This window comes from Mus musculus, chromosome 14, assembly GCF_000001635.26.
Source record: "Mus musculus strain C57BL/6J chromosome 14, GRCm38.p6 C57BL/6J".
In the NCBI taxonomy this organism is placed as follows: domain Eukaryota; kingdom Metazoa; phylum Chordata; class Mammalia; order Rodentia; family Muridae; genus Mus; species Mus musculus.
The window spans coordinates 122,475,374-122,500,011 of NC_000080.6; the positions used below are offsets into that span (position 1 = coordinate 122,475,374).

The following is a 24,638-nucleotide window of genomic DNA, read 5'->3' on the forward strand; positions in this document are numbered from 1 at the left end:
TTTAATACACTTTGGTTCTCCGCCTGGCTTTGGACTCTTCTCCTCCTCCACCTCCTCCTCCCGCGCCTCCTCCGCCGCCGCCTCCTCTTCCTCTCCGCGCCTTCGCTCGGTGCCCGGCCGCCTGAGGCAGATACAGGCGGCGGCGGCGGGCGCACCAGCCCGGCTCCCGAGACTGCAGTCGCCAGTATTTCCACCGCCGGTTCACGGAGCCGGGCGTCCAGAGGACGCGCCTCGCCGATCCGAAGAGGAAATCCAGGCGGCGGGGTTCACCGGCGCCGGCGGGGCGGCCGGGCGCGCTGGCCATGCTTCTGGACGCGGGGCCGCAGTTCCCGGCCATCGGGGTGGGCAGCTTCGCGCGCCACCACCACCACTCGGCCGCGGCAGCGGCGGCTGCGGCGGCCGAGATGCAGGACCGCGAGCTGAGCCTGGCGGCAGCTCAGAACGGCTTCGTGGACTCGGCCGCGGCGCACATGGGCGCCTTCAAGCTCAACCCCGGGGCACACGAACTGTCTCCTGGTCAGAGTTCGGCGTTCACGTCGCAAGGTCCGGGTGCTTACCCGGGTTCGGCTGCTGCAGCCGCTGCGGCCGCGGCTCTAGGGCCCCACGCCGCACACGTTGGCTCCTATTCGGGGCCTCCCTTTAATTCCACCCGGGACTTCCTGTTCCGCAGCCGGGGCTTCGGGGACTCGGCGCCGGGAGGCGGGCAGCACGGGCTCTTCGGACCCGGCGCCGGCGGCCTTCACCACGCGCACTCGGACGCGCAGGGCCACCTTCTTTTCCCTGGCCTCCCGGAGCAGCACGGGCCGCACGCCTCGCAGAACGTGCTCAATGGGCAAATGCGCCTAGGGCTGCCGGGCGAGGTGTTCGGGCGCTCGGAGCAATACCGCCAAGTGGCCAGCCCGCGGACCGACCCCTACTCGGCGGCGCAGCTCCACAACCAGTACGGCCCTATGAATATGAACATGGGGATGAACATGGCAGCGGCCGCAGCCCACCACCACCATCACCACCACCACCCTGGTGCCTTTTTCCGCTACATGCGGCAGCAGTGCATCAAGCAAGAGCTCATCTGCAAGTGGATCGACCCGGAGCAGCTAAGCAATCCCAAGAAAAGCTGCAACAAAACTTTCAGCACCATGCACGAGCTGGTGACCCACGTCTCTGTGGAGCACGTCGGCGGCCCGGAACAGAGCAACCACGTCTGCTTCTGGGAGGAGTGTCCACGCGAGGGCAAACCCTTTAAGGCCAAATACAAACTGGTCAACCACATCCGCGTGCACACTGGCGAGAAGCCCTTCCCCTGTCCTTTCCCGGGCTGTGGCAAGGTCTTCGCACGCTCCGAGAACCTCAAGATCCACAAAAGAACTCATACAGGTAATCGTGGGTCAGCAGTGGGAAGAGGCACCTCGAGGAGAAATAAATGCACAGACTGAGCGTGTGTGTGTGTGTGTGTGTGTGTGTGTGTGTGTGTTCGTACGCGTTGGGGAATGACCATCAGCCAGGGACCTGGAATGGGAGAGCGCAGGACAGCCAGGGCTTGTTTTTGTTGGAGGATGGTAAGAGTATTATTAGACTGGGATTTTTCCATGTGCGGAAATTGAACTTTTAAACGATCAGCGTAATACCAAATATATGCTTGGAGTGATGCGATTGCCACCCCCCACCCGCCCGTCCTGCTCAATATTTCCGTTCTAAATAGAGCGCACAAAATAAAACAATTCGGCTCTAGCTCGATGTCCGGGAAGCGAGCATAGCAAGGATTTTGCCAGCTTGTCTGACTGAGCTTTTCTGCCCCGAGTGGATTATCTATTTTTCAGAGGCTCGTGTTTCCCCCATTTTTTTTTTTTTTTTACACAGGGTCCAAACGTCCTTCTCAGGACTGTTTCCCATTAAATGAATCTGGTGTGAGCCGAAGCTGTAAAGAGGTTCTCATTTAAAAAGTGTTTTTAAAGCCCATTTTGGGGTGGGTCGCAGGGGACTGACGGTGGTTTGTCAGCAGTTTGTGAGATTCTCTAATGGGCACCAGAGGGTTTGTGATTACCAACTTCGACCCTCGCCTGGGCTAACCAGAGCCCCAGGCAGTACCGCCCCGCGGGGCTATCGTGAGAGGAGACGCAAAAGAACGAGCCTCTCGCCTCAGATTATTCATCTTCGACCAGGTCTCAGCCAAAATCGCAAAAGACGATTTGCTAAAAGAAAGCCAAATGTTTTAGCAACTTCCCTCGTCAATATTTACTCCGAAGTCGGGATGAGCCAGCGGCCTATTGTTCTCTTTTGGGAAGGGAGGGAGGCGAGGTGCGAGACAAGCTTTTAACAAGGTTTAAAATTTGAGAAATTTATTTGCATGAAATGCCCTGTGTCTGAGCGGTTGTCTTTAAAAAACAGTTTAGGTGCTAATGGAATTTAACGTTAACTGGTTCCCTTTCCAAGTGGAACGACGTTTGAGTTCTCACACCTCTAAATGACTCCAAGCATTTGGAATCCTGGCAACAGGATGTAGGAACCTCCAGAAAATTAAACAGGGAAAATTTGAAAGGTTTTCCTGACTCCAACCCCTAACCCATTTGCTGAGAGGTACAATCATTAAAAGACTACCTTATCTCTCATGTTTATTTCCTCCACCCCCCATTAAAAAAAAAAAAAGACTGGCGATTATACTAGGATTATGATTAACTCAATTTGCAGAGTTTTTGGATGATAAGTACTGGCTCAATCAATCTCCATATCCCAGTCTCCAAACAGCTCACAGCATCTCCAAATATGATTGCCTACTGGCTCCAAAGAGGAAACGACAGCAGCCCAGCCGCCTGTGTGATTTTGATAATGCCCCAAATATTTTGTCAAAATAACAGCTTCTCGATAGCTAGACCAACTTGTTAGGGAGCTGGGAATCCAAAAAGCTCTGCAAAAAGGCGAACAGGGCCAGGGGCACCCCTAAAGTCGTTAGAAATTTAAGGAGATAGGTGTCAGTGTGAAGGGAAGTTTATTTTCATAATTATGAAATAAACGATAGAACCTGTTAGTTGGCTCTTCGTAGGGGTATCCAACCTGTTTCAGAGACTCAGCTCTCTCCCCTTTGCCCTCTACTCTGTACCCTGGCATCCTTGGTGAGGACTTTGGGGGTCCTTGGGGGTCCCATAGCAAGCACCCTGTTTGCAATCCACAGGGGAGAAACCTTTCCAGTGTGAGTTCGAGGGCTGTGACCGGCGCTTCGCCAACAGCAGCGACAGGAAGAAGCACATGCATGTCCACACCTCAGATAAGCCCTATCTCTGCAAGATGTGTGACAAGTCCTACACGCATCCCAGCTCGTTGCGGAAGCACATGAAGGTACCACTGCAGTAGCCGGGAGGGCTAGGCCGACCTGGAGCATCAGCTAGCTCCCAGCGGGCCTGGGAGGGTCCCCAGAGGTCGAGGGACGCTCTTGGGGTGCCCTCGGCTCGGGGACCCGGCCTCACAGCAGCTGCACTCACACCCAGTCCCCTCTGGTCCCCACTCCCGGCTTTTGTCTTCCAGGTCCATGAGTCCTCCCCTCAGGGCTCCGAGTCCTCCCCGGCTGCCAGCTCTGGCTACGAGTCGTCCACACCCCCGGGGTTGGTGTCCCCCAGCGCAGAGCCACAAAGCAGCTCCAACCTGTCCCCAGCAGCGGCGGCAGCAGCAGCAGCGGCTGCGGCAGCAGCGGCCGCGGTGTCCGCAGTGCACCGAGGCGCGGGTTCTGGCAGCAGCGGCTCCGGAGGGGGCTCGGCGGCCGGCAGCGGTGGGGGCGGCGGCGGGGCGGGCGGCGGGGGCGGCGGCAGCTCTGGCGGGGGCAGCGGGACAACCGGAGGCCATAGCGGCCTCTCCTCCAACTTCAATGAATGGTACGTGTGAGGGGCCAGGCCTTTCTCCCATTCCCTGTTCCCTTATCCACCGTCGCCCTCCCAAAACCCATCGAGGGCACCTTAGGATCGTCTTATTAAAATTATGAATCTGATTTTTATGGTGAAAAAAAAAAGATTTTACCAGCAGAAGGATTTTTTTAACTGTTTTTTTTTTTTTTTTTTAAGAAAACAATCTAGGCATGAAAAGCAAAATCTCTCTGTATGTCTGAAACTGAAAACATAAAAAAAAATTAAGAAAGTAAATCCCACAAAAATATCGAGCCAAACTTCCCTAGCCCACTTTCCTTCCCACATGCTTCCTAGTCTTTTTGACAAACTGTACATAGCGGACGCCTTCCTTTTCCACGGTGATTTTAATGGCTTATTGGCTTATTGGTGGATAGAAGTTTGTCCATTTGTAAACTCCCGGATTGCGTTCCCTCCCGCCTTTCTCCCATTTCCCTTCCCCAAGTGATGGGCCTTTTCTTTTTCCTTTTAGTTTCCCGGTTTCTTTCTTTCTTTTATTTTTTTAAAGTAATGTGGAAGAAAATGGTTTATTTTGTATTGTGGTATTAAATATTGTGTTCCTTTTAAATGAGGCAACTTGATTGTAAACTTCATGCGACTATAGACTGGAAAATATGAGCCGTGCCAAAGTCTCCCTTCTGTTTCTTCAACATACCAACCCATAGCACACATCACCAACACCACCAACGCTTGTGAATGTATTTTTTCTGTTAGCTGGGTTTACATGTGATGTTTCAGTGCTTTTGCGACGTTCGATTTGTTAGTTCTTGTATGAAAGATTGGGGGGTGGGTGGGTGGGAGTAAACGTTGTGCCGTTAGCTTTTTTCCGAAATAACACCCTTCTGTAAATATCCGTTGCCATATTTATCCATTTGTAATTAAATTATGGTATTAACTTGCTACAGAGGAAACAATATTTATAAAGAATGTTTCTTAACTATAAATATGTACAATTGTGGGCATAAACTGTTTCAGATTTTTTATTTGAAGGTTTAAGTGGTTTGATCATTTCTTGTGATGTTTTGAGAGTAATGCATACAGAAATATAATAAAATGTGTTGAAACTGCATGAACATACTTTTTCCCCCCCTAGCAGAGTTATTGAAGAGAATGGGAAGGAGTCAGCTTGAGGCATGACGAGGGTATGGATTGGGGGAGGGGGGAAGTGCCACCTTGCATTCTTTGGAGGAAGGTCTATTTATGCATAGAGAATGGGCTAAACTGCCCCTTTGGCAGAAAGTCTCAAAATTATTTTCTACATCCTTTTGTTGGGTAGCTGAGGATGAATTAAATTTTTGGAAAGCCCCTGTGAGGAATGGCGGCAGGAACCTTCAGAGTGTCTAATGGCTCCATTATCTAAGGGAATGCCTTTCTTTCTTTCAGCTATTTGGGCTGGCTTTAAGAGCACTAAACATTTCCTTATTCTTTGTTTTCTTTCCCTACCCTGCCCCCTTCCTCTCTCCCTCCCTCTGAAAAGCTGAGGTACAGTTATTTTTAATTGCACGTTTAAAACTGAGCCGAGTACTTTGTTTTTGAACTTGGCCCAGTGATTATAGTTTAAAGGGGCTCGTTTTTTTTTTTTTCCTTGATATTTTAAGCAGAGCTTGCTCAATAAACCCTGTTTATCTTAAGCAGCTCTGCAGTGGTGCTCAAGGGAAAGTAATAAATAGGATATGCTTTAATATTTTTTATTTGCCGTCATAGATAGGGATACATCTACTCTGAAGGAAAGAATGCAGCAAAATTATTTTATACAAAGGCTAATGTTGCCAGGTGGAAGTGAATAGGAGTACTGAATTTTCTGGAATCTTTGCCACCGTGCTGCCCTGCCCCCACAGGAGTTGGTGTGAGTTTTCAAACAAGATGCTGTAAAGAAAGCAAAAATAATTTTAGTAATAAAAGGATAGAGATGGGGGAAATTATTTTTTAGTTCCTGAGCTATCAAGACTTCCCTCCCACTGAGTGTCCCTGTAGCTCCGATAGGCCCTGGGCTTTGGAGGAGCTGCTCTCAGGGGAGGGAGCAGACCTGGTCAGCTTCAGAGGCTCCTACTGTGCGATCCGGATGAGCCAGAGCAGCCCAGGGCTGAGTCCTCTGCGGATGGATGGAAGACCGCACGGTCCTTTGCTACCTCAGGGTCAGGCATGACAGCCCGAGGGATGTTTGGGAAGAGGTCAACACTCACCTCCCACAGGCCATGCTACCTGTTCAGCGGCAAGCGAACATGCATCCAGCCTGCCTGCTTGTGATACTCTCTGGGTGACAAGTGCCAGGCTCGCCCTCCCCAGCGGCCCGCGAGCTGCCTAAGCGCCAATTTCGGAAGCAATCAACCCTCTATTAAAATCAAATTTATAACCCCTAATAATATTAAGCAAAATTATTAGAAAAATTGGCATATGTTACTGAGCCTTGGGAGAATTCATTGAACACACAAGCCATGAGAAAAATCGTTTAGGGTTTTTGCCGAGCCCCTTGCCCCTGGGGGAGCAGGCAAAAGAGTCAGATTAAATATTCATTTGGTGGGCAAGAAGAAAATGGTTCTACTCAAATGTTTTTAACCTTTTCATTGTGGGGCTGAAAACTATAGTTTTGAGATATCACAAATCTTAAAAGAAAAAGAAAAAAAGAGGACTCAGAGGGACTACTTCTGCATCAACTTAAGGCCTTGGGGCCTTCTTATTTGCGGGAGCATGGGAGCAAAATAGATGCTCCACAGGGTCAAGGTAGTGCAATTGCTTTTTAAATCTATTGGGGAGCTCGCTGTAAGTCTATGACGCCATTGTTAGTTTTCTGCAGAAAAATACAACGTGCAGGGGGTCTGGGCTAGAAAGACCATCCCCCAAAAGTGCTTTCCTACTCTACCCTAGAACCGATGGAGGCCCTGGGAAAGGCTTTCCAGCAAAATGGCTTCTAGCCCCTCTAGGCTTTGTCCACAGGAGTTATCAGCCCGTCGGCTTGGTCCAGTTTCTCTGTTTGGCTTTTCTCTTGGCCCTCCGAATTTCCGGAGGCTAATGAGAGAAGAGGGAGATAGTATATGTGCGAAGAGTGCCAAAGATGCCAGAATCGCTGTACTTAAAGGGTGTAGCAGTTTGGCGCCTGAGTCGGAGAGCCTGGCGGTGATGAGGTTGAGAGTGGGGATTAGGTGGGTGAGTGGAGATGTCCGAGCCCTCCCTCCCTCCCTCCCCGTCACCCCAACTCAGAATAGGCCTGAAAGCTAACCTGCCCTTGCCTTCACTCCAGAGCCTCATAGCTGAAGCTGGTCCTGGCCTCCCTCAGGGCCCAAGAGCTTCGCTGTGGGTTCGCTGCGGCGTCAGGACTGGTGTCTCTGCTTGCCACACCGCTGTCAACTTGAACTTCTGTGAACAGAAGCCTGCTCCCTTCGCGCTCAACTCCATTCACCACAGAATAAGTCCCTCTCACCACGAGATTCGCTTTATCCGGAGGCAGCTGGAGCTCCCTCGGGAGGCCCATCATTATTATTATTAATTATCGTGATCCTCGCTGCATTATTAATGGCCACAAGGATAACGGGCATGGGTATCAGCTTCTCCCAGTTCAGTGATGTCCTCCGAAGTCCCCGGCAGGGAGGAGGTTATTCCCAGCTCAGGGGCCGCGTCAGTTCTGCTTGCGGCAAGGGCGAGGGGAGGCAGTTACAGTCGGGACACTGCGGGACTCCAGTAGAGAAAACGCCACCCTGGTACCCGCACACCATCCTTAACTGCCCGGGACCCCTTTCCTCTCCCCTCTGCCGGCACCTTGGCTCTTCCTCCACCCCACCCCCTATCCCCTTTGTCTCTTTTTCAGACGGATGTTTTCAGTCTCAAGTGTTTTTTTTGTTTTTTGTTTTTTGTTTTTTTTCTTCCGCACAAAATCCTGAGATCAAGAGTAGCTCACAGGCTGGACGGGGGCTCGGGTTTCTCCAGGCACTGTGTTATTTGCTACATCGCTGCATTAGACTAGGAAGGCTTGGGCCATCCAACTTGATCTTGCCTGGGTTGGTGGGTCTAGGGAAAGTATGTCTGAGTACTGTTGAGTTCATTGGTAGCATAGGAGGCTAGAGACAGGCAGAGATTTTACCAAGTATGCATTGGACACTCAGATCCTACTATCCCCTAAATCATGTCAGAAATAATTCCAGGGATGTTAGGCCCACTTCCAAAGTTTAGGAAATAAAGGCCTCAGAATAACAAACACTTCACTAAGAATTGGTTGAACTTTCAGATAGGTTTTTAATTTTTAAAAATGTTGAAATAGGAACATGCAAGGAAAGCTCCTCTCAGGATCCAAGCAGGGCTCGATAAATACTTGTGGGTTGATTATAATCTGATGCCCCAGAAATTTGCAGCTCCACATCCATACATCCATGAGTACCTCAGCAGACAAGTCAAAATGAAAGGTTTCTATTTTTAACCTGCAGCTCAGAACTAAGACCATAGAAATGTCATTCTCCTTCCCTCCACTCTCTCACTTCCCCCTCCCCTCCGGGGATAGTTGCTGGGCTTTTTTATGGGGGGGGGTGGTCTAGATCTTTCCAGACTAGATCTGAGTGGCCAAGTATCAGAAAACCTCAACCCATTCCGCTGAGTCCCTGAGGAGGGGAAGGCAGCCATGATGATAAGGGTAGGACTTAACAAATGAGACCACCTGTAAAGCCAACTATAGGGCAGCCCAACCCAAGTGTCGGAGTTCATGGTCAAGGCTGGGGGTCACTAGGGGTAAACGGGCCCTTGTCGCCTCTGAATGGCCACTGCGGAAACCTCTGGCAGTGAAATTCCGGGCCAGGGTCCTCCTGCTGCCCCGCCTCTACAAGATGCAAGATGCTAACTTTGGGCACTGAGGTCACTAAGCATGCCCCCAGCCCGCTTTCCTTTTGTTTTCAGGGCAGAGCCGCTTTTGAAGAGGTAACACTTGACCTCTCCTTCAGCTTTCTGCTTCTCTCCCTATTTGGGTCCAGCATCTCTCCAGCCCCACCTGGCTTAACACAGCCTTCAGACAGGCTTTGCGGGAGTCCCTTTACTCTGCCGCTCACCCACACAGACACACCTTTCGCGCTCCCATGCCAATACACATCATCCACTCATATGCTCACCTCCTGTGGCTTCCGAATCTCTCCACCACCGGTTCACTCCCGGGTGGGAAGGACCTGGGGCTGCAGAGATGCGCGTGGGTGGCACAAGACCAGTAAGCGGTTGCTCACTCCCCCTTATTGTCCTTGGAGGGACCACTGCCTGACCTTATAGGTGAGGCCCATTTCTTGAATCTACAGGTTGAGATGAGGACAGCGGCGGGGTGGGTGGGTTGGGGGAGTGGGGGTGGGTGGGTGATGGGGGAATACCTGCAGTTGGCATTCCTAGGCCGGTTACCAGGGGCTGTGATGGGCTAGATTGTCTTACCCACCTGCTGCGCTCTCTACTTTCCTGGTGTGTGTGTGTGTGTGTGTGTGTGTGTGTGTGTGTGTGTGTGTGGTGGCAGGGAGTAGTTTTTCCTCCATCTATTAAGGGGATGGAAAAGCTATGTGCCCACCCAATAACCCTTGCCTTAGTCTCTTCTTCCCCCACTCCCAGTCCCCCAAACCCCAGATGCTAAGTCAGTGGCCCTGGGGAGCAGAATGGAGCAGCGTCTCTACAGAAGGAGGTGGATGGGGATGGTAATAATGTTAACAGCAGCAGCGATAACCTTAGTAGTTGAAGCTTCTCCAAGCTTCTCTCGGAGCTATTTCTCCAAGGCCTGGAGAGGTCTGGAGCACTCCTGACCTGGTACGACTGCAAGTGGGCATTGAGTTCCCTTTGATGGGAGCAAAGGGCTTTTTACTGCTACTTTTCAGTAAAAATCCAAAACCTGTTGCGGTGCCAACAAAACCACTGCCCTAGAGCAGAGCCAGCTTCTGGATGCAGGCAGCCCTGGTGCATACTGCGCTGGATTTTTTTGCTTTGTTTTGTCCTCTGGGCCCAGTGGGCCCACAGCGGTTTGTGTGGTTTCCTGAATCCTTTGGAGTTGGCTACTTCTGTCTGCCCACTGTCTCCAGCCCCCTTTTCCCTGCCTGTCGCCTCCCCCCCCCGCCCCCATCCCACTACTCCCCGCACTTCTATGAATGGCGGATTTAATGAGCGCGGGTGCCGCGCTGGCCGGTGGTTCTGAGGATGCTCTGACCTGTAGGGAGGGCGCGAAAGGTCAGACTCACGCAGGGCCGGACTCGGGCTCCTCCCAGGCCCACGCTGCTAGGATATTGATCCTGGGAGAAAGATAAACAGGAGAACTGGACATTCGGCCACGAATACTAATGAGCCAGGGTAGAGGTTTTAATTGCTGTGGACTTCCTTTTTCCAGTTAATCTTTATTGCAAACTTCTCTGGAGTCAGCCTGCCTTTTGTGTATTTCTCGTCCCTTCCTTTTAGTTTCCTGCGAAATGCTTAGGCGAAAGAGACTTGTTCGCTTTACCTTTTCTCCTTCTCAGTGTTCATAAGCGCTGCAAGAGCCGTCAAGAACAGTCCTTGTTCTCAGAGTGGCTCTGCTCACTAATTCTGGAAATGTAGGGGGATCCTATAAAATAAATTGTTTCAATATGGTTTTGCCAAGCCTGTTTCTTGACTTCCTCAATCTTATTGTTTCGAAGACTTGTATGTTCTTGTCCTTAAACTTCCTCTTGACAGTTGCATCTTTTCTCTGGGCACCCAACCTCTTCATAGCTCCTCTCCAAACTGGTGCATTCTATCCCCCAAATGGTCTCATTTCTCAAGCCTGTAGGCTTTGGCTCGGGCTTTATCAACCGCAGTGTCGGAGTTTTCCAGTGAAGCACTGAGTATAGGCAAGCTAATTCACTAGCTCTCATGAATTTAGTGTTTTCTTTGGTACCTATGAGCAATACTGAAACGTGAGACAGGAACCTAGGGGAATTTCAGAGGGACGTCTGTCTTCCTTATTCTCGATGTGTATATGATAATTTAGTTGTAACTGATTTTTTAAACACAAAGGTATTTTGACCCCTCCCTCCAAATTGTATTAATAGATGGGAAATCTCATAAAACAGTTTGGCTGTGTGATTAAAAGAGGAAAAAATGGAAACCCATTTTTGGGGTAGGGTATATTAAAATGTGTTGAAATCTATGCGCGGGGGGGGGGGAAGGATCAACTGTGCTAGAGCAATTTTGAGCATTATTCTAATTCTTAAAGTTTTGGACAAAATAATTTCATATCATTGTAATAGGTCCCAGCAGTGTACTCCCCTGAGGATTTTATTTCACTTACACTTTTTAGTCTAAACTTTTTTTCTTCTCACAATGATTTATTATGTAGGTAATTTTAGGGGATACAGTTTACAGCTTGAATTATTAGACTGAACACCTCTGGCTGACACTACAACGCCTTTTTTTTTCTCTGCCTGCAGCTGTGAGTCACAACCCCATTTTCATACCCAACCTCTGCACATTCCTTCACAATGTATACTTCCTTCTTGCAAAGATCAAACATGCTTTGGTCAAAGTGTTTATTTTAAAATGCAGGAAAATTAAAACTAAACACAGCTCTACTGTAAAATCCCCCAATGTATCATATTTTCCTCCTCCTGTGGCCACACAAAAAAGTAAGAATTTGCACCAGTTTCTGGAATCAAATTTTGAACTGAAGCACAGTCACATATAGACAGAGTTTTTTATTTTATTATGGAAGCATGTCAGAAAACCTCCCACTTTTGTTCATGATTGGATTCTGGTTTGGATGTCTTTAGATTTTACTTACTATTTTTTTAAAAAATCATAAGCTAGAAAATAACATATCATCAAGAAGAAGAAGTTGACAAACCTGTTTTATTCACCAAGCTATATATGCCTCATTCCTAGTTCACTTTCTGTCTTAGTTCTTGCCTTTTAATTATATCTTCCAGGAGGTAACTTTAAGGGAGGAGTATATTTTGAAGTGTTTGCCAAATGAGAAACAAAAGGTCTCTTAGTTACTCAAAGCAAGTCCACAATTTCCAAATATCTCTGTAGGTCTCTGCTGTGTGTACATTTCCTTTTCTTTCAAATTAAGGTGGAGAGAGAGAGAGAGAGAGAGAGAGAGAGAGAGAGAGAGAGAGAGAGAGAGAGAATATGAACCAGTCTCTTTCAGTACTCAAATCATACAGAGTGAGTTTTACCTGTGGGTTTTGGTGGACATGATACCCTTCTGTAGTCTATCTGATTTGCTTTAAGCTCCCGCATATTCCCCAGTGAAGCACACTTAGACCCCAGCTACCTCCTCTCTGCAGCAGTTTACTGGGCTCTTCAACCACACATGTCTTTGAGTGCAGACATTTCTAGGCTGTTTTTAATCAACTTTGGAAGCCGAATCTTTTCCTTCTGAAGACTGTGCCCAGGGGTGGATTCGGCTGAATGTCTGGGCGGCCGGCAGTGGGCTTGGCCACTGTGTTTTGAGACACAACAGCAAAGGATGGCATTGAAATAATCTTGTGTGGCAGACAAGCTTAAAATATATTGATCCCATTCACTCCCCTTACCTCTGAGCTAAAAGGCAAGCAAATTCCAAAAGGAAATTGGACATGATAATTCATTTACTAACTGGAGGCAAACCAAAAATATGTATGTACTTTGAAAACACGTTTTCCAAAATTTTTCACGTTAGATGCTGCTTAGGATGAATGTTAAAACTCTTTTTAGGTATCAGCAATAAGAAAATAACAATAAAAAACATAACTTCTAAAAAAATGGAAAGGTTAACAGAAATCTGTTTATTTGATCTTTTATTCTTTAAGTAGAGACAAATCATAATGCATATTCTTATATTTTTGGTTGTGAGCCTAGCCTTTAACGACTGAGCCATCTCTCCAGCCCCATAATGCATATTCTTAATTGTAGAGAAATAAATAGAAATACTTAGTCTTCATATCCTACTGAAGATCCTTTGTAAGGGTGGAGAGTTGAAGATTTTCAAGATTATGTACAACACAAAGAGTCTGATCATAGTTTACCTTCAAGGCAAGGCTCTTGCTTTTTCTTCCTTTGCTGGGCTTTCAAAGGCTCTGTTTAGTAAATATTTGCTGATTTGAAAAATCTCTTCAAATTAAAATACATCGAATATACATCCCCTGTAAAACTTAACTTTAGCACCCCCAAAATATTTTTTAAAGTTGAAAATCACAGACTTTAAAAAAGTCCTTTTATATTTGGTATATTTGTGTATATGTAAAATAAAAAAGGTCAAACTTAAAAATGTCTACTCTTCTGTCAAACTTATACATTTGAGAAACTCATTTTATAATATGCAATTTGAGGAAGAGGATTTCATTTCCATTTTTGAAATCCAAATAAAATAGCTTTAAAAATTAGATTTGGACACAGTGAGATGGAGCTATCAGTGAAAAGTCTTAAAGTACCACTTATATCTATACTACTATCCAACACACACACACACACACACACACACACACACACACACACACACTTTTAAAGAAAATGTTTCAAATGAAGAGATCAGTTACATTAGTCACCTGACTTCAAATTGCTTTTTGGAAGAATCTAACAAGCTATTTTGTAAAAATAGCAAGAACATTGTCTAAAGTTACAGAATAACATTTTTTAAAATTTTCATGCAATAACTTATTAATTCAGAAATGTAACAAATAAGTTATTTGGGCAAAATATCTCATTTAGTTTTAACTATAGATTTTTACATAGGATGCTATTGTAGCTTATGTCAGTTCTCTCTCTCTCTCTCTCTCTCTCTCTCTCTCTCTCTCTCTCTCTACCTCATGCAGTTGAACTGTTAGCAACCTACCATTCTCTTGTGTTCTCAACAATCTTGCAGCTGAAAAACCAAATATGCAGGCTAGAAAGCACGTGGTTTTCTGCAGATGCCTGGAGGGTGCATAGCACTTTAGCTATCTTTTCTACTAAGTAATTTCAGAGTGAAATTAGCTTCATCATTTGACTCTTTTTTTCCCCTTAAAGTTTGAAGTACAAGAGACAGTAGGCATGTCGCTGAAATGCCACCTATTTCTATGCTTCAAGTTTCACTCTCTGTTCAAAATGCCTTTAAAACAAACTTTAAATTCATTTTTAAGAGAGGATTTTCCAAGAAGTGCTTCCTTTCCTGCTGCTAGGCAGCGCTACTCCCCAACCTCTTGGCTGGAACCCTTGCTTTCGATTTGTTTGTTTCACACATTTCCCTAAAGAACCCGGATCTTTGAGCCGTTTAATTCTGCTTTTAAAATACTATATTTCTGCCCTGCATCCTTCCCCGAAACAAATTGTTATCGAAAATGGATCAGATTTGTTCCAACTGTGGGATCTGGATCAATAGTCACACGATACAAATCTTTAATTTTTTTTTTTTTTTTTTTTGTCGAAGAAACCCACACGTTTTTAATGTAAAGTAGGGCTGTTTGCATCTTCATCAAAAATAAAAAGTCGCAATTATGGCCTGAGTAAGCCTTTCTTTATTATTATTTTTAGCCTGTGTATCATTACCTAACTGGTATGTGTTCTTCTGTCCAGCTCTTGATGATCTAGTTGAATCCTAGACATTGTGCCAAGAAGTGTATTTGAAGCAGATAAGTGCGTATAATACAAATGCGTTTTGTTAGACCTGATGGACGCTATTTTTCTTCTAATAGGTTTGTAGCAAACTAACACAATAACACAATGTATTCCTTTTCAAGGTACATTGTCGAAACAGGTCTATTAAGAGCGCGTTGAGCTATTTCTCGCTTCTATTGAACAGTCTGTTGCTCAAACACAACAGCCAACAAACGCCAGCTGCCTCAACAAAAGTAGAAACCTAACCCTTTTATGTAATGTTTTAGCAGAAAGGGTAGCTCTGTTTAATTAAAAACATTGATGGTCCAGTGAAACAATGGAAACTCAAGTTCAAGTGGTGTTCTATTGATTTAAGATGAGTTTTACTAGCTATGGGTATAATTCATTTTTCCCCAGCTCTCTCCTGTGTGAGGGGGTTCCTTCTTGGGGCATTATTTGGGTGAATAGAAAGACAGACACGGCTATTGCTTTAGAAACCTGATTAACAAACGTTGCTTTGAGGGTAAGGTGTTTAATTTATAAGTGCACCCCATATTTTTTGTCAGTTTATTCGCTGTGGGGAAGCTTTGAAAGTAGCTCCTCTCAGCAGGTTAAAAAGTGAAGTCTGCGTCCTGGCATTTAAATGTCTTTGTTATTGTGTCAAGCAAGTTGTTGAAAACTGCATGATCAGAATACTAAGGTTGGGCAGCTAAAGAGGCGTGTGTGTGTGTGTGTGTGTGTGTGTGTGTGTGTGTGTGTGTGTGTTCGCGTGCGCGCACGTGCGCCTCTGGGCACAGGACAGTGCGTGCGAGAACAATTATTTTCATCAGCGGCTGGTAGCTCGCTCCCGACTGCTCCTCTGTGCAGAACCGACGGCTTTCCAGCTTTCAACTCTGGAAGTGAGGCAAGACGGAATCCTCCATCACACTTCCTTCTGGGAGCCTTAGATGCTACCGCGGAGAGCCCGGCTCGCTCGAGGGCATCTAAACTGTCCTTTGACAGGGGGCATTCGAGAACCGAAAGGTTCTGGGTCCGCGCACCTGAGCCGCGCAGCGCAGCGAGGGCGGGGGCTGGAGGAGGTCGGTGCTCGGCTGGAGGTGGGCGGGGCAGGTGCGCGGCTCCCTGCGGCCCGCGGGGTGCAGCCCAGCCTTCCCGCCCCGCCAGGAGGGCTCCGCGCTCCTTCCTCGCCCTACCGCGCTTCGCAGCTGCCGGACCCCAGGGACAGGGGAGCAAGCAACTCTCATCAACTCCTCAGGACTAAACAATGGCCAAGGCTGGGGCGCCCTACACAAGGCCCCAGGCTGGGCAGACTTGGTTTGCTTTCTGCAATCGGGGCCTGGAAGTGGAGGCTTGTGGAGGGATGGTCAGACTCACTTCGAGCCTAAAGGCTTGCATTTTCATTGCTCCTGGCAACTAGCGAGGCTACCTTGTCTGCGTTTCTGGGACCAAGCTCCATGTGGGACAAGCCACATACAACCCTCTGAGGTGCACCCTGAAGACCAGAGAGCACAGGCATGGGTGAAGCCTGGAGCTTTGGAGTCTTTGTGAGGGCTTGTTGGGCCTACCGTCATGGTTAGAATCCAGGAGAACACTGCCAGAAGCAGACCAGAGATAGGGACTGTCCACATGGAACCCTCAGGCCCAGAATGAGTTATTTAAGCTCCTCCTGGTGTTTAAAGAGGTTTTTCAGTTTTAAAGAACGTTGTAAAAAAAATATCAGCTCTTAAAAAAAATGAGCTCTTCCTCATTACATGCTTCCCCACCCCTCAGCTAGACATGCACTGTTTCCTGAGACGGAGGAGTGTTCAAACATGTGTCGTCTTTTAAAAATAATACGAATTCATAAAGAGGAGGAGGAAGAAGAGTAGGAGAAGAAAGAGAAAATTTAACTGATACCTGAAGTATTCACCACTCCTTCATTTAACTGTGCAGCTGTTTTTAACTGTGGGCTCCCAGGGAAGAGACTTCTCTGAGATGCTGGTACCTTATAGAGCGCTTTGCTTTCCGTTGGCTCCTTGTAGTCATCCCTAATTAGAAATGCCTCAGAGGAGCCTTTATCCAGCCCATAAAGGAAGATCAAGTGTCCGCACAGTATATATTAATATAGGGTCCATACTCAGTAATTTGGAATTGTGTTTCTTCTTTCAACTTTTTCCTTTATGTCCTTTTTTTCCCTTCAAACACTTGTTGCCTGTGACACTGCTCTGACCTTCGCTCCTCCTTTTCAGGATGTTAGGATGAATGCTTGCTTCTTCTGGCAAAAAGACAGTAGGAAAGATAAAGTGTGGGCTTTCATTTTGGATCTGGATTACCAAACCACTTACATTTCTGTATTCATTTTCTTTCCAGAAAAGCAAAAAAAAAAAAAAAAAAAAAAAAAAAAAAAAAAAAAAAAAAAAAAAAAAAAAAAAAGTTTTTCCTGGCATTTTGAAAACTGAAATAAGGGTGAAGCATTATCTTAAACTGAAAGGACAGATTGTATGGAAGGTAGATTAAACGCTAGTGCTATTAACTCTCTTTTCTTAGAGAAGGGAAACTGGTCTAACTCAGTTTTAGTTTTGGTGTGATGGTTTTTTCATATTGGTCATCATTCTGGGAAGGATTTCAGTGGGCATTCTATTTCTATCTGTTTTAAAGTGTTTATACCAAAGGGAAATGTAGAAATTTTCAGTTATTAAAAATGATAGTATTCTTATAGAGTCAAAGTATTGATTTAAAACATCACAGAAGTATAATTATCTTCAGTGTAATATATTAGCAAAATGTGGCTATTTGAGGAACAACTTACTTTTCTAAGTAGTAATTTTTCTAATAGTCAGTTTAAAGCTTTGATATATTACTCCTATACCTTGACCATGTGGTTAAATTAGTCCCAGCTCTTGTTCTGTGTTTGTTACCAGTGTTCTTGCCCTGTTTCTTAACATGGCATCCAGTGCTGATAGAACTCAAAACTTCTCTAAGGCATAAAATAGATAATGGTACCATACATTTTTAAATCTTATTTTCAGCTTTTAATTTTAATTTTGAGATAAGGTCTCACTTAGCCAAGGTTGGCCTGGAATTTGATAGGTAGGCTGTCCTTGAATTCCTGATCTGTTTGCCTCTACCTTACAAGTGTTAAAGAGTTACAGGTGTATGCTACCAAACCCTGCTTTTCTTTAACTATTTACTTCCTTCTGTGGGCTTTGCCATGCCCTATTGTTACCTATCTGTGTGTACTATGATAGTGTCAGGGTTGTTGTCCTTACTGTCTGACATCTCTAGTGTGTGATTACTTTCCCTGAACATAGCTGGTTATGACTGTGTTGATATTGTGAAGATGCCAAGGGTTTGCAGTGTTCCTTGGTGCTTTTCTGTCACATATTCTGCCAGAAGATTCCAAAATGTATACTCTGTCACTAGTTTTGATACTGTTTTGTTTTGTTTTTTAAATTTAAAGTGTAATTTCTTCATGGAACACTGAAAGTACTTTTCACTAGAGAGAATTCCTAGAGTCAGGATCTCAGGTGCATTGTAGTTATTCTATTGTAAGCATCAAGCTCTTTGTTTCTAGATTAACTATTAGCTCTTCTCTTTGCTCACGATATCCTGCAGAGGCTTTTGAGTCTCCCAGGTCCATGCAGCTCAGTGAATATCTTCTTATCCTTACAGACTTGTTCATGTATGGACTTGATTTACAGAAACAGCTTAGACTGTATAGGTGGGCACATCTGTAATGTAATCCCAATGTTTCTATGTTGAGAAGGGATATGGGGACAAGAGAATGGCCTTTTAAATTGGAATATAACATTTCCTGTGAAGACACAAACAAGTGCCCGTTTACCCGTGATGGGTCCCAGCAACAGACTAAAGTGGAAATTCACTGAAGTCTAGCTTGGTGAGAGTAGTGGATTTGTTAGGCTTGCTTATAGAGAGCACTCATGAGTGGCCACTTACAGACACACAGAGGACAGCTGTATCATTCACTACAAAGTCCTGCCCCATTATGGATGGTGTGGTGTTTGAATGACGGCCTTGGCTAAGTGACCCCATAGACTCATATGTTTCCATGTTTAGTCCCCAGTTGTTGAAGTATATAGGAAGGATTAAGAAGTGTGGCCTTGTTAGAGGAAGTATGGCCTTGTTGGAGGAGGTGTGTCATTAGGTGTGGGTTTCAAAAGCCCTGCCAGGCCCTCTATCTCTGACTTTGTTTGTCTCCGATTGTCTTTGTCTATCTCTGTGCCTGTATCTGTGTCTCTGTCTGTCTCTGTCTCTCTGCCTGCTGCCTACAAATGAGGATATAAAACACTCAGCTGCTGCTCCAGTACTGTGTCTGTCTCCTTCCTATCATGATGATAACAGACTAAACCTCCTGAACCGATAAGCCAGCCTCCAATTAAATGCTTTCTTTTGTAAGAGTTGCTTTGGTCATGGTATCTCTCCACAATAATAGAACATTAACTAAGGCAGATGGGAACCTCATCAAAACTTTATCATGGAGTTCCAGTTTTAATTACCCTTTCATTTTTCTTTTCATACAGTATATTTTTTTAATTAGGATTTTTTTGGGGGGCAATCAAACCATGTGTTTATTGAGTGCCTGTTATGTGCTAAATATTTTTCATGGTACTTGGGACACAGCAGAGAATAAAACAAGGAGCCCTGCCTTGTGGAGAGTACAGTCTATCAACTGCACACTGCTGTGACCTTGGGCAAGTCACTGCACCCCTCTGCCCAGTAGACAGAGCTGGGTGTGGTACAGATGCTGACCAGGACAGCACCCTGACTCACCACCCCAGACAGCAGAGAGGGCTGCAGGTCGATTTTTAATAATCAGGTACACTGAGGAGAACTGAGAAGAAGTAAGCTATACAAGCTGTTGCTGCTGCTTAGTGGCAGCCTTGTTTGCCAGGTCCTTGGCCTTCTCTGTATCTGCCAGTGCAGTCTCCTTTGTTTTCTCTTTGGCCTCTTTGGCTGTCTCAACAAGTTTTTTTTGGAAGGGGCTTCACCTTGTAGCTTGGCCAGGATGTATTCAAAGCCCTTCATTGTCTTGGTCGCATTGCTTTTGAACGGGGCAAGACCAAATTCTTGGACAGCTCTGGAAACGCCAAATAAGCTAGATGAGACCCAGGCTTCCCGACGGATTTCGGTCCAGCTGCTATTGTCAGGGTTCACACAGTAAACATATCGTTCCTCCACCACCAGCAACTGGGTGTGGTTGATGTTCCAGGTGAAGATGGTCATGGTCTGATTCTGTGGGTCTACAATAGAGTCCTCTAGGATGTACAATGAGTGAACAACATTGGTAGGAAAGATTTGCTCTGCCCAACGTAGCATCCTATTGGTCTTGGTCAAGAGTCCCCAGACTCTCCTGGTCTTCTCCTGGTCCACTCTGTTTGGTTAAGAAGTGTTTGCTGTAGGGATTCAGGTACCATTGCCAGAAGGCAGAGAGCACTTGGTCCCAGGAACTTCGGAGCACGCTCTGGCCTAGGAAATATTTCACCATCGTCCAGCTTTGGGTGGGCTCAGCACCTGTGCAGCAGCAGGGTGAAGAGCCCGCAGTGGGGTGGGCATATGGCTAGGTACATGTCTGCCAGGCTCACAGCTCAATCAGCGCAGAGCGGCACCCGCCACGAGGGGGCTATAGGACTCAGGATTTAATTTTTATTTTATGTACATTAGTGTTTTTCCCTGCATGTATGTCTGTGTGATGGTGTTGGATCCCCTGGAAATGGAGCTACAGACAGTTGTGAGCTGCCATGTGGGTGTTGGGAACCGAACCCAGGTCCTCTGGAAGTGCTCTTAACCAATGAGTCATTGCTGTAGTTCCCTACTTTTTCACTTCTTATATACTCTAGCATGCAGCTGGGGAAGGGGAACAATAGCTAGAATCTCAGGTGAGGGTCTCCTGACCTTCCTCCCCTCCGTCTACTGGGGGGTGGTGGTGTTTAATAGTTCCATTGTCTGTGCTGAAGGTCTAGCTACAACTGTATTGTTCTTCTCTAGTTGTCCGGTGCAAAGTTCAAGATAAGCATTGCCTTATGCTGGGGGTGGGGTGGGGGTGGGGGGACGGACTGCCATACAGCACTCCACTCCCTTTCTTTAGCGCTTACATTCTGTCTGCCTACTTGTTTCACAATGTGCCCTGAGCCATGTAAGAGGTAATATGTTGTCTGTGATCATTATTTAAGCATTGGGCAGTCATGCTGCCTCAGCTATTGCTTGCCTTCAGCTGTTTAATCAGTTATGAGTGTGTCCATTGACAACTATCATCCGCTGCAACCACTTTTCCCACAAACAGGACCAACCATAACTGTACCCTACAGGTGTAAAGGCAGATGTTTAGGAGGCACATCACATCCATTCAACAAAACAACAGCAATTGCCTCCCCATGGGAACCTCTGACCCAACCACAGTTCTTTGTCTTGGCTTTCAGTACCAGATATGAATTTCCCCCCACGGAGTGGGCATTAAATCCAATAAAAAAAGTTGCACCCAAAACAGTTCATACCACTATTGCCCTAGACAGCAAGCACATCTTGCCTTGAACTTGTATAGTGTACCACAAAGGGCCCACAGCTGAGTAGCTCTATAGGGACAATTCTGTCCTATAGGACAATTCTATAGGGACAGCTTGATATCCAGCACTCACAGAAGCTAACCATCAGGGAGGGAGCTCTTTCAGCTCAGTCATAGCTTTATTTCTTCTTACCCTGCAACTAAAACATTCAATGTCTTCAGTAGTTTTTTTCCCCCCTGTTGTGTTGTTGTTTTGTTTGAGACAAGGTCTTTCTAAATAGTCTTGACTGACCTAGAACTTGCTATGTAGACCAGGCTGGCTTCAATCTCACAGAGAAATATCTACCTGTCTTCCTAGTGTTCAGATTAAAGACGTGCACCACCATGTCTGGCAACGATTTGTTCTCATTATTTAGTTTTTGTGTGCAATCAACAATAGTGTCAATAACCTTTTTTTTGGGGGGGGTGTTGGGTCTCAGGAACCTCCCTGGACAACAACTCATAGGAAGGTTACCCACGGCTGGAACTAGGAATAACCTTAGGGCTTCTGGAAGTGCCCCACCCCAACCTATCTAGGACATCTTAAAAAAACAAAAACAAAACAAGCAAGCAAGCAAGCAAGCAAGCAAACAAACAAAAAAACCCTCTTATGAAATTTTTCCTTGTCTTTAACTGTTCTCCAAATCTGCAAGGAACATCAGAGGCAAGCATTAAAACACCTTTTTTACAGCCTGTGTAGATCCATTGCTGTCCATTCCAACAAAGGGGACACTAAAAAGTAATGTCAGCAAGATCAGATGCAACCTGAAAAGATTTTATCCCTTCCTTCTTTCTTTCTTTTTCTTCCTTCCTCCATCCCTCCCTCCCTCCTTCCTTTTCCTCCTTTCCCTCCTTCCTTTTCCTTCCCCTTCTTCCCCCTTCCTCCCTTCCTCTTTCCTCCCTTCCTCCTTCCTCCCTCCCTTCCTTCTTTCCTTCCTCTACCCTTTCTCCCTTCTTCCAATTCTTTCCTTCCTTCTTCCTTCCTTCCTTCTTTCTCCCTCCCTTCCCTTTCCTTTTCCCTCCTTCCCTCGATCCCTTTTCCTTCCTTCCTTCCTTCCTTCCTTCCTTCCTTCCTTCTTCCTCCTTTCCTTCCTCCATCCTTTTTCCCTTCTTCCTTCCTTCTTTCCTTCCTTCTTCCTTCCTTCCTTCTTTCTCCCTCCCTTCCCTTTTCCCTCCCTCCCTCGCTCCCTTTTCTTTCCTTCCTTCCTTCTTTTCTTCCTTCCTTCCTTTCTTCCTCACTTCCTTCCTTCCTTCCTCACTTCCTTCCTTCATTCCTCCTATCTTCCTTCTTTTGTTCTTTCATTCCTTCCATTCTTTCTTTTTCATTTTATTTATTTTTGGATATTTTTAACTAGGGTCTTCCTGTGTAGCCTTGGGTGGCCTGGTATTCAATATGTAGACCAGCCTGGCCTGCAACTCATAGATATCTACCTGCTTTTGTCTCTTGAGTGCTAGGATTAAAGGTGTACAAGCACCATAACTGTCAAATGTTCCCTTAAAAGAGTGGCAGATGTTGGGTATAGCCGTCTGGAGGTACTATTTCAGGTAGTGTTCTGTAGCCCACAGTCATTTTTCTTGACCCACACTGTTCTCTTATCCTGTTTTGTCTCCACGGGGCTGCCAAGGCATCTTCCCACCTCTGATGGATTTAGTGCACAGGGTCCTGTATGTACTTGCCACTGAGTTGGCTTCTTGCACTTGACAGGTTCTAGGCTGTACTGTCATTGCCTCTCTTTTAGCCATAACTTGCTTATATAAGAACTCCAGTCTGAAAGGCTTAAATCCAACGTGGTGAGACGAATGAAGTTTATTGGACTTCCTTACAGCTCATGGGTGAGAGGCTAATTACAGGAGCATGAATGACTTCAAAATAGTTACACCCCTAAAAAGTCCCACTTCATCATGGGAACTGTCATGTAGTTGGACTTCTAATTAGCTTTCAGTTGTTTGTTTGTTTGTTTGTTTCGAGACAGGGTCTTATCAAGCAGCCCTGGTTTGCCCTGTAACTTACTATGTAGACCAGGCTGGCCTTGTATCATAGAGAGCTTCCTGCCCCCGGATCCAAAATGCTGAGCTTAAAGGACAGCGTGAGGTGTTCATTCTCTCATTCTACCAGGTGGGTCCTGGGAATTGAAGTCAGGTCATAAGGCTTGATAGCAAGTGCTGAGCTCTCTCATTAGCCCAATTTCTTTTCTTCTTATATTTTCATTTATCTTTATTTTACATGTATGGTGGGTTGGGTTTTTTTTTTTTTTTTTGCCTGCATATATTTGTGTAAACTATGTGTGTGCCTGGTGCCTGTGGAGGCCAGAGGCCATTGAGACCTCCAGAACTGGAGTTATAGGTGGTTGTAAGCCACCTGATGTGAGTACTAGGAACTGAACTTGGGTGTTTTGCCAGAGCAGTGAGTACTATCAGCTGATGAGTCAATTCTGCAGTCCCAAGAAAAACTATTTTCTACCCATTAGACTACTAAAAATTTGATAGCTCAATTTACTATGAAATGTGAAGGAGTCTTTAATGTTGATGAGAATCTGTTAATGTAATTGCTTTGAATTTTCAACAATACATGAAAATGCATTAAATGATATCATATACTTACCACTAACTAAATTTCACAGTAGCAGTGTCTATTTAAAAAAAAAAATCCCTAATGTTGAGCTAGTTGTGTGACTATTCAGAATAAAGGCTACATTTCCCAAAACTGCAAGATACTTCAGCCAGTAAAGTACCTGATATGGAAATATGAAGTCCTAAATTCAATCCTTATTACTAGTGCAAAAACCTAGTTGGGGTAGCACACATTTTTTGTTTTGGTGGTTTGTTTGTTCAATTTTTCAAGACACGGTTTCTCTGTGTTGTCCTGGCTATCCCGGCACTCATTCTATAGACCAGGCTGGCCTCAACTTAAATTTAGAGATCCATATGACTGTGACTCTGCCTCCCTTGTACTGGGACTAAAGGCATATGCCACCACTCCTGGCAGTGGTACACATTTATATCTCAGTACTGGGGAAATGGTAACTGATAAATCCCTAAGGGTTGTTAGCCACCCACTCTAGCCTAATTGGCAGGCTTACGGTTTCGGAGAGAGACTCTGTCTCAGAAAATGAACTTCCTGAGGACCACATATGAGGTTAACTTCTGGTCTCCATGTGAACGTATGTGCAGGCAAGTTCGAACCCTCACAGTGGAGAACTATCTGCAGTAATATGTCACAATGCCACTTTGAGAAATCATAACGTAAGTGATAGATTAAGCTGCCTTCACACACAGTTCATTGCTCTTTCTGGAGATGGCAGTAAAGTCGGAGAGCCTGTCTTCAGCAGTGGTAGAAACAGAGCAGATGTTATAGTCCATCAAAAATTTCCCAGGATTGGAACCAGGCAAGAGTTTTACTACCCACCTGTCTCTTTAATTCCCTAGTAGGTATCTTCTCAAGGAGAATTTAAATTGTTTTCTCTACTTTGAGTAAACTAATAAATAACACTAGGATTTAAGGAAACCAAAGAGTTGACATGTTGAAGCATTTGCCTCTGCTTTTGTGTTTCCTAGAAAAGTTTGGAATGTCCTCTTAAAAGCCCCAAAGCCAAGGAAGAGAAAATGGAGACATGCCAAGCTAAGTTAAGAATTCAGTACTTTTTTAAAAAAATGGTCCAGAGAGAGGAGGCAGAGTTCAAGAAGGGCAGAGGCGAGCAGAGGGCATT

The 24,638-nt window shown here is 45.7% G+C and overlaps 2 protein-coding genes, 1 long non-coding RNA gene and 1 pseudogene across 4 annotated transcripts in view; 2 read left to right on the forward strand and 2 right to left on the reverse strand.

Moving 5' to 3' along the window:
- Nucleotides 1-10: 10 nt before the first annotated feature.
- On the forward strand, nucleotides 11-4,955 carry Zic2 (zinc finger protein of the cerebellum 2). Its single transcript, NM_009574.3, has 3 exons — nucleotides 11-1,374; nucleotides 3,167-3,330; nucleotides 3,517-4,955. The coding sequence occupies exons 1-3, from the start codon at nucleotides 303-305 to the stop codon at nucleotides 3,868-3,870; spliced, it is 1,590 nt and encodes a 529-aa protein (NP_033600.3). The 5' UTR covers nucleotides 11-302; the 3' UTR covers nucleotides 3,871-4,955.
- Nucleotides 4,956-5,559: 604 nt separating this feature from the next.
- Gm33769 lies at nucleotides 5,560-7,617 on the reverse strand. The gene is made up of 2 exons (XR_383798.4): nucleotides 7,105-7,617; nucleotides 5,560-5,753 (listed from the first exon to the last, which is right to left on the reverse strand). It is a non-coding gene; the product is annotated as a predicted gene, 33769 (long non-coding RNA).
- A 1,374-nt stretch (nucleotides 7,618-8,991) lies between these two features.
- Pcca (propionyl-Coenzyme A carboxylase, alpha polypeptide) overlaps nucleotides 8,992-24,638 on the forward strand; it is a 405,580-nt gene continuing 389,933 nt past the window's right edge. The window contains exon 1 of one of the 2 annotated variants that reach the window (NR_153443.1): nucleotides 8,992-9,125. The gene's annotated coding sequence lies outside the window, so the exon portion shown is untranslated. The remainder of the gene's footprint in view (nucleotides 9,126-24,638) is intronic. The other variant, XM_006518432.3, reaches the window with a different exon arrangement.
- On the reverse strand, nucleotides 19,239-19,877 carry Gm9399 (predicted gene 9399; annotated as a pseudogene).